The 9,944-nt window shown below is 35.6% G+C and overlaps 1 protein-coding gene across 1 annotated transcript; it reads right to left on the bottom strand.

Annotated features, from left to right (window-relative positions):
* Positions 1-1,187: 1,187 nt before the first annotated feature.
* On the bottom strand, positions 1,188-1,850 carry LOC113470004. Its single transcript, XM_026828128.1, has one exon. It carries the CDS (start codon positions 1,848-1,850, stop codon positions 1,188-1,190), a length of 663 nt encoding a protein of 220 aa, XP_026683929.1.
* Between the last annotated feature and the right edge of the window lie 8,094 nt (positions 1,851-9,944).

Genomic DNA, 9,944 nt, shown 5'->3' with positions numbered 1-9,944 from the left:
CATCCAGCCATCCACAAGGGGGACCATAGACAATGGACCATCGACCCTAGTTTAGGACCCTGGACCATCTAGTGCAGGGGTTCTTAACCTTTTAGAATTGGCGGACCACTATTGATAAACCAAAAATCTCGCGGACCACTTGAGATTATGTATGTTTGTATGTATATACATTGTACACGCTATGTGACAATGGGTAGGTATGTATTAGAGCAGGGGTTCTCAACCTTTTAGTAAACACGTACCACTTGAAATTTTCAGAGATTTTGACGTACCACCTTATATTTATATATAATAATAATAATAATGAAAAATTACATTTGGTCATGTTTAGGAAAATGAAAATACATGCTACAACTGTATGCATGCTACAACTGTATGAAAATGCATGCTACAATGTATGTATGTACATTGAATTTACTTAGATACAAAATGAAATTGTACATTAAAAACAATCTTAAATTAGTACATTGAACAGTCATTTAATTTTAAACAGATCCTAATGAGCTCCCCACCATTCAACATTTTTTATTGTTATTAATAATATATGACTGCGTACCAACCACCGGTTGAGAACCTCTGATCTAAATCACAATTTATTGTGGTAAAACTGAGAGTCTCGAAAAAACTTGGATTCTGTCAGGAATCGAACCCAGGTCCTAATCTATTATCCTGCAGTCCTCTATCGAAAAATTTACCAGTGCCCTAAATCACCAAAGTATGGAAAAGTATCTTACAAGTGTAATAGCCTAATAGCCAATGGAAAAGCAGAATTTTGAATTTGGACGAATCATATCGAAATATGGAATTGTAAATACTTTTCCAAACTTTGGTGATTTAGGGCACAGTCCATTTTATATCGAAAAAATTGAAATGTTATCGGAACTTCGCCCAGCGTACTGCCGCGGATTGAAATGTTGACAACCCCTGCTCTAGGATCTAGGATGTGTTCCCCCATCATTGCTGAAGAGTTAAGAACGAGTTCGCTTGCTTTCTGCCCAGATGTTTACTTAAACTGCACAGATAAGCGCCCTCCACGCTGTTCTTCACAATCTTCACCCTTTCCTTGCTCTTTGTGTTAATAAATGTAGGGGTTATAGGAGATAAATCTAGGGTTATGGATGATGGACATTAAACACTTAATTAACAAGAAATATATTTAATTTTGAAGAGCGATATAAACTATGATTTCACTTTCTGAACCACGGTTGCCAACCTCCGATAACTGAAACTTGGGATTGTTCGTTCTTCCTCATCAGTATTCTATTATCGCTGAGCCATACGAATTTGAAGTTTGCCTCTTTTGCCATTTCTTTGGTTCTCTTGAATAATTCTTGGTTTTTCTTGGTTAAGTGCTCGTTTACATAAATTTTCTTCTGCCACAGTTTCTTTCCTTTGAACGCCTTGATCCACTTCGCTCTAGTTCTAGTGTTCAGAAGTCTAACCACGATTGGAGCAGTTTGTGAAGAACCCATTCTATGGGCGAGTTGAACATCCGCCATGGGATCAGTGATGTCCATTTGATTTCCAACATATTCAATTATTTTGTATACGTCTTCTTTCCTCTCCTGGGGTATTCCACTGATTAGAATGTTTTGTGATCTTGATCTTTGGCTAAGTTCGTCTACTGTACTTGTCAGATCTTCGACAGTTTGTTTCAACATTTCATTCTCTTCAGTCTTCTGCACCAACTCAACTTCCAGGGTTTCAATTCTCTGCTTATGTTCATTCAGACTTTTCATCATTTTTTCCATCTTGTTTTCAAATTCATCCAGGGTTTTCAGTCTCTTGTACATGTATACCATCATTTCTCTGTCACTCATTGTTTTGGTTTCTTGATCCTCTTCATACATCGCCTTATCTACTTTTTTGCTTCGCGAACTCATTTCCGTGTTTCACTCAAAGCGCCTGTTGTTCCTCAATAGAAATTCAAATTAGTTGGGGGAAATTGAGATTGGTAGTTCACTTACAGCGACTAGTGTTCTTATATTAACTGGCTCTAGTGGAAAATTTGATATTATTGGGTGTACATTAGCAACCACCTTAGCAACTGAACTTGTTTATATTAGACTTCGACCTAAAAAAACGTAAAAAACAACACTATATGTTATCAAATGACACTGATAATCACTCTACGGAATTGGGGATAAAAAGATCTACAATTTGATACCAAATTGATTAATCGAAGTTACTTTTTGAATTTAATTTTAAGCACTTTATTGGGAGCAAGAAAAATCGTGTTCACTGTTTCAAATGAATTTGTTGACTCTTCTTCTTCTTCTTCTTCTTCTTCTTCTTCTTCTTCTTCTTCTTCTTCTTCTTCTTCTTCTTCTTCTTCTTCTTCGTGTTATGCTTTTTCTTCTGCTCTTTCTAACTTTATTTTTTCAAAGTTATTGTAGTAGATCGCTTTTGTTCTTGTTGAATGGTTTTCCGATGAGTGTGAGCCAAACAAAGGTCAGGCTACAAAGGGGGAAAACAGGACAAGAATAGAGCAAGATGAATGGCCCCACACGAAATGAAAAATGGCTCCACCTTTTAATCTCTTCTCCATCTCCTCCTCTAATTCTCCTCTTCCTCTCCCTTCTCCCTCTAATCGTCATTTTCTTCTCCTCCATCACCTCCTTCTACCCTTCCACATAAACCTCATTTAACCCCCTCAAAAATAAATAAACAATAACAACAATATTGGAGCATCATCAGCTGCAGCTAATTTTAAATCCAGGTTAAAGCGGCAAGATCCCTCAAAATTGAATCCCCAAAAAGAGAAAAGCTAGATATCTTTTTTTTTCAAGAGGTTTGACAGAGGGAACTGTAACTGCTATGGTCTTATCGTCCCGAAATCGAAGAGAGAAGGAGAAACCCAGCCGTTCCGAGAACGAACATTATCCCATCAGGATAAAATCCGCCCCGGGCGGGAATCGAACCCGCGGCCTAGCGCTTACAAGGCAGACGCACTACCAACTAAGCTAACTAGGCTGGCTAACCTGAACCCTGTTAGCGCCTCTTGTAGGAAGTGCATCAGTCTTCAGTCTTGTAGGGAGGACAATTTTGACAGCACGGTTATCTCAATGCAACGCGCTTACTTGGCATTCCAAAGGTCGTGGTTTCGATTCTCACCGTGGACAAATTTGTACTCTTATTTCCATAGGCAATATTTTAACATGTTACTTTTTTCGTCCCAGTTACGTTCTATCTAGCAAAAAACTTTTTGAACATTTCTATCAAACAAACAAAAGTTCCATCAAACAAAAATCTTTTTGATCATTTTTTGTTGACCCAGCAGCCCAGCACCTACATAAATGGAAAGTAGCTATTGTGTTTCTTCTCACCCTTCTGATGAGAGACATACTACGGGATGGACATGCTACGAACGGCCCAGGATCCACGGAACAGTTCAAAAGTCTTTTTATGTTTTGTTTACGCTCGTAAAAAATCTAAATAAAATCCGCCCCGGGCGGGAATCGAACCCGCGGCCTAGCGCTTACAAGGCAGACGCACTACCAACTAAGCTAACTAGGCTGGCTGCTAGATATCTTTAACTTGGACTTTATTCAAAATCTTTATGAAAAGAGGGAGAGGATAGAAATCTTTATCATACGGTAATAAAATGTATAAAATTCCGTGCATGCATATTTTCAGTTCATGCATGATAGCAGAGATAGGTAGGAGGTAGGTTATAAGTTATAATTTTGAATAGTTAGGTCAGTAATTTTGAACAATGGTGTAGGGATGGCTTATCAGACTACATTCAGCCGTTTATATTGAAATATGCTGATGTTTTAGTGCTGCACTATAATGCAGTAGGTGTAATAATGTATGTTTGGGTGAGATTTGAGATAGAGAGTGGAGAGGAATGAAAGAGAAAATAGCAGAAAGAGGAAGTAGAAAATGAGGAGGCAGAAGAGGAAAAGGTAGAAAAGGAAGAGAAAGAAGAGGAGGTGAAGAAGAAGAAGAAGAAGCAGAGAGAGGAGGATGAGAAATAGGATAAGGCGCAAAAGAGAAAGAGGAACAAGAAGGAGAAGAAGAAGAAGAAGAAAAAGAAGAAGAGGAATAAAAAGAAGAAGACCAAGGAACGTCAAAAGTGACTGAGAAATCTTATAACTAATAATAACGTTCGTAATCGCAAACTGCAAACTGCCTATCCCAACAAAATAAACATTGTTGTGCTAAACACTCGTTATGCGTCCATTCAACCTATTGTTTACATTTCCGACTGTTTACACAGATTATTTGTTTACATTTCTGTCCCAACATAAACCGATGTTATTGCCTAGCTAATGAAGAAGCTATAGAAAATATTGGCAATTGGGCACCAAAAAAACTAATGTACCTAATACCTACATAAATATGATCCAATTTAATAATAATAATAATAATAATAATAAAAATAATAATATTAATAATAAGGAATTTCTTCCCTGAAGGAAGAAATACTGGAAATGTTTGAAGAAGTTAACAAAACAAATATCGAAGAAAGAACATCCTTACCAAAACTATTCTGGACGGTAAAGCTTGCTGAAGAAATAACACATTATGACAAAGTGCTTGATGAGATTGTGAGGGAAAACAACATAACTGATCTGGGACATCTCAACAACTTAATGTACAGTGTAGCCTATTTAATAACAAAGAAGTTTCGCAAGGTAGATATTAAACAACAAAGGCAAAGAAATACACTCCAAGACCCTCCATGGAAAACAAGGATTAGAAAGAGAATCGAGGAAAAACGGAAAGAAATATCAAAAATAAATGAGTGGAAAAGGAACAATAGGACCCAGCGAGTTCAGTACAAAATAAAACAAATAATGGATAAATACAAACCTAACAACATTGACCAGATAGAAGAAGCGAGCAAACAACGGGTTAGTGCGTGGGCCCTAAGAATAAGAAGATATGAAAAAAGAAGAAAAGCATTCACACAAAATAGATCATTCGAAAATGACAAGAAGAAGTTCTACAGAGAACTGTATCATAAGAACTATGGTATCGAACAACCGCCTAGTAAAGAAGAGTTTGAAAACTTTTGGACAAGAATATGGGGAATCAGAGAAGAAGTAAACATAGAGGCTGATTGGATTACAAATGAGTTTGAACGTACGAAGAACTTGAATGAAATGAATGAATTCCGTATTGAAGAAAGTGACATCACCAACACTATGAAAGATGCGCACAACTGGAAAGCCCCCGGTATTGACAAACTAACAAACTTCTGGTTGAAATATCTAAAATGTATGCACAAACACTTAGCAGCAAGTTTACAAAACATTATGGAGCATCCAACATTAGCTCCTGACTGGCTAACACAAGGAATCACATACCTATTACCAAAAAACGAAAATACCCATGTAACGAAGAATTATAGGCCTATAACCTGCCTACCTGTCCTATATAAGCTACTCACAGGAATAATGAAAAGCAAAATACACACTCACCTCCAAGAAAAAGACTTATTACCTGTAGAGCAAAAGGGAGGATTGACGGGCTCAATGGGGTGCAAAGATCATTTATTGGTAAACAAACTAATTACAGAAGACAGCAAGCAAAACAAATCTTTAGGAATGTCATGGATAGACTATCAAAAGGCGTACGACAGTGTACCACATGAATGGATCTTAACATCACTAAAAATATACAAGATCAACGCCAAGACCAGAGATCTCCTGAAAAGCCTAATGGAATCGTGGAAAACCAAGATACTTGTACAAACAAATCAAGGAAGGATTGAAACAGAAGAAATATACATAAGGAAAGGAATATTTCAGGGTGATGCGCTGTCTCCCCTACTCTTCTGCATAGCACTGATTCCGTTGTCAACCATGTTAAATAACTCAAGAATAGGCTACAAACTGAGAAATCAAGAAACCAAAGTGAACCACCTACTTTACATGGATGACGTAAAACTCTATGCTAACAACGAAAGAAGACTTAACACCTTAATTGAAATCGTCAAGACATTTAGCGATGATATAGGAATGAAGTTTGGCCTCGATAAGTGTGCAAAAGTGATTATTGATAAAGGAAAAGTAAGGCAAAGAGACAACATCTTGGAAGAAGAGTCAACACTAAGTATAAGAGAGCTAGAAAGTGGAGAATCGTACAAGTATCTGGGAGTTCTAGAAGATGAGCATATAGATCAGAAGAAGATGAAGGTTAACATCAAGAAGGAATACATAAGAAGAGTAAGATTAACACTGCAAACAGAACTAAATAGTAAAAACAAGATCGAAGCATTAAACTCGTTGGCTGTACCTGTTGTTGAGTATGGATTCGGCATCATTGATTGGACAAAGGAAGAAATTAGGAAGTTCGATCGAAAAACAAGAAAACTATTAACAATGAACAAGTGCCTCCACCCAAAATCAGATGTTGACCGGATATATCTCCCCCGGAAAGATGGTGGAAAAGGGCTAAGGTCGATTGAGCAAGCCTATGAAATATCAATTTTAGGACTGGCGGAATACATAAAGCACAAAGAAAATGACTACCTAATTCATCTGTTGAAAGAAAGCCACGTCAACTCAAATAAAAACATATTAAGAAAGGCAGAAAATATCGAAACACAGTATATAATAAGCAGGAGAGTAGAAACAACTGATCTAAAGAAGAGAATGAAACAATTCAAAAACCAAGTAAAGGAACAACAGAGAGCTAAGTTATTGACCAACTGGAAATCAAAACGCTTGTATGGTCAGTTTTTAAAGGTCCTCGATAACGCTACATTTGACAAGATCAAAACTTTTGATTGGTTGAGACCAAGCAAACTTAAAGGAGTCACAGAAGCCTACATCATGGCGGCCCAGGAACAGGCTCTGAGAACTAGGAATTACGACAGGCATATCTTGAAACTGGAAGTAGATGATAAGTGTAGACTTTGTCATAGTCAGACCGAGAATATTACCCACATAATAAGTGGTTGTAGTCAACTAGCCCAACATGAATACATCTTACGTCATGACAAAGTCTGCAAATACCTACACTACAACATTTGCCTAGCTCTCGGAATGAAACCTCCAGCCCAGAAGTGGTACTTGGAAGAACCTGATCCTGTAATCACCCAAGATAACGTCACCATCCTGTATAACCAACCAGTACAAACTGACCGAACCATCAACGCAAACAAGCCAGATATAATAGTTAGAGATAGAAAGGAAAAGATGTGTCTAATCATTGATGTCGCTATCCCCGCTGATATGAACATAGATCGTCCCGAAATCGAAGAGAGAAGGAAGACAGGATAGGAGAAAGCCAGCCGTTCCGAGAACGAACATTATCCCTTTAAAATAAAACTAAAATAATTATCGAGGGATAATTATTTAATTAAGAATCTTCATTAATTAAAATTAAAAATTTAAAAGAGAGTGTGGGTACTCTGTTGATATTTCTATATTTAAAATACTTGGATCTATGATCTACATTAGTATGATAATAATAGAATGTGGGTACTCTGTTGATATTGGTGAGCTTTCGAGAATACTCAGATTCTCATCATCAGACCAAAATCGCGAGAGAGATGTTTACTCTACGAGCGCTGGAGTTGAAGTGAGTTGAAGTGAGAGAGTGAGACTATTAAACCGCGTACCATAGTCTCACTTCAACTCCAGCGCTCGTAGAGTAAACATCTCTCTCGCGATTTTGGTCTGATGATGAGAATCTGAGTATTCTCGAAAGCTCACCAAATATTACCACCAGTTGTATGTCGAATCTCAATTGTCTTTTAAATTTTTAATTATCCCTTTAATATAAAATCCGCCCCGGCAGAAATCGAACCCACGGCTTAGCGCTTACGAGGCAGACGCGGTACCTACCAACCAAACTAACTAGAAGCCTATTTTCCTTTCGTAATATTAATGTACATTACGATTACTCGTAGCTTAATTCGAATTTTTCTTTCTCTTACATTACGTTCTCCTACCTTTACAACTTTACATTAACTTCCCCTCCTCTCCTTTCACGAATTTTGTAATGTGGCTTTTTTCTCGCATTACGATTCGCCATCTTGTTTCTTTACGTCCTTCGTTATGGGCCAAAATCTCAAAAGGTACATTTTCAGTGATTAAAAAAAAAGGAGGTAAATGTTTTTTTTTAGATCATTCATTACAACTTTACATTAACTTCCCCTCCTCTCCTTTCACGAATTTTGTAATGTGGCTTTTTTCTCGCATTACGATTCGCCATCTTGTTTTTTTTACTTCCTTCGTTATGGGACTTATGGGCCAAAATCTCAAAAGGTACATTTTAAGTGATTAAAAAAAAAGTAGGTAAATGTTTTTTTTTTAGATTTTTTGGTCTAATCTAATAATAAACTCTGTTTTTTTAGATTTTTTGGTCTAATCTAATAATAAACTCTTCTGTGAGCTCAACCAAGTTGCTTGTACAGATCAAACTACATTTTTAAAGAAAATATAACACTTTTTTAAAAACCTTCAATTCAATTTAAAAAAAAAAAAATGTCAAAAAAAAAGGTGAAATTTTGGGCGATTACAATACTTTCCTTATTTATAAGTTATAAGATAAGGAAAGTAAAAATGCTTGTTCCTTATCCTTAATCCTTATTTAAGGATTTGAACACAGTTACAAGTTTGGCAGCTTTCTCAACGCCAAGTTTGTTTTTAAAAACCTTCCTTCAATTCAATTTAAAAAAAATGTCAAAAAAAAAGGTGAAATTTTGGGCGATTACAATACTTTCCTTATTTATAAGTTACTCGTTCTTATAATATAAGATAAGATAAGCAAAGTAAAAATGCTTGTTCCTTATCCTTAATCCTTATTTAAGGATTGGAACACAGTTACAAGTTTGGCAGCTTTCTCAACGCCAAGTTTGTTTCTTAGCTTACTATGAACGATTCCAAAAGTTGAAAATAACCGTTCCAGACTTGCTGAAGAACTTACAGCTGTATGCAGTTGATTGACTTGCACGTTGCATAACTGAATTTTATTTTAGGGCTCATACTGTCGGATTTCCAGTGTTTAAAACGTTTTAAACACCATTTAAGTACTCTGTTGATATTTCTTTATTTAAATACTTGGATCTATGATCTACATTAGTATGATAATAATAGAGTGTGGGTACTCTGTTGATATTTCTTTATTTAAATACTTGGATCTATGATCTACATTAGTATGATAATAATAGAGTGTGGGTACTCTGTTGATATTTCTTTATTTAAATACTTGGATCTATGATCTACATTAGTATGATAATAATAGAGTGTGGGTACTCTGTTGATATTTCTTTATTTAAATACTTGGATCTATGATCTACATTAGTATGATAATAATAGAGTGTGGGTACTCTGTTGATATTTCTTTATTTAAATACTTGGATCTATGATCTACATTAGTATGATAATAATAGAGTGTGGGTACTCTGTTGATATTTCTTTATTTAAATACTTGGATCTATGATCTACATTAGTATGATAATAATAGAGTGTGGGTACTCTGTTGATATTTCTTTATTTAAATACTTGGATCTATGATCTACATTAGTATGATAATAATAGAGTGTGGGTACTCTGTTGATATTTCTTTATTTAAATACTTGGATCTATGATCTACATTAGTATGATAATAATAGAGTGTGGGTACTCTGTTGATATTTCTTTATTTAAATACTTGGATCTATGATCTACATTAGTATGATAATAATAGAGTGTGGGTACTCTGTTGATATTTCTTTATTTAAATACTTGGATCTATGATCTACATTAGTATGATAATAATAGAGTGTGGGTACTCTGTTGATATTTCTTTATTTAAATACTTGGATCTATGATCTACATTAGTATGATAATAATAGAGTGTGGGTACTCTGTTGATATTTCTTTATTTAAATACTTGGATCTATGATCTACATTAGTATGATAATAATAGAGTGTGGGTACTCTGTTGATATTTCTTTATTTAAATACTTGGATCTATGATCTACATTAGTATGATAATAATAG

The sequence above is a fragment of the Diaphorina citri genome, unplaced genomic scaffold (genome assembly GCF_000475195.1).
Source record: "Diaphorina citri unplaced genomic scaffold, Diaci psyllid genome assembly version 1.1 scaffold1335, whole genome shotgun sequence".
In the NCBI taxonomy this organism is placed as follows: domain Eukaryota; kingdom Metazoa; phylum Arthropoda; class Insecta; order Hemiptera; family Psyllidae; genus Diaphorina; species Diaphorina citri.
Note: the sequence above shows the minus strand (reverse complement) of the source record. Positions and strands in the feature narration are given on the sequence as shown.

Bases quoted from the DNA above. Each gene is read 5' to 3' on its own strand.
- LOC113470004 (XM_026828128.1), bottom strand. From the start codon at position 1,850: ATGTATGAAGAGGATCAAGAAACCAAAACAATGAGTGACAGAGAAATG.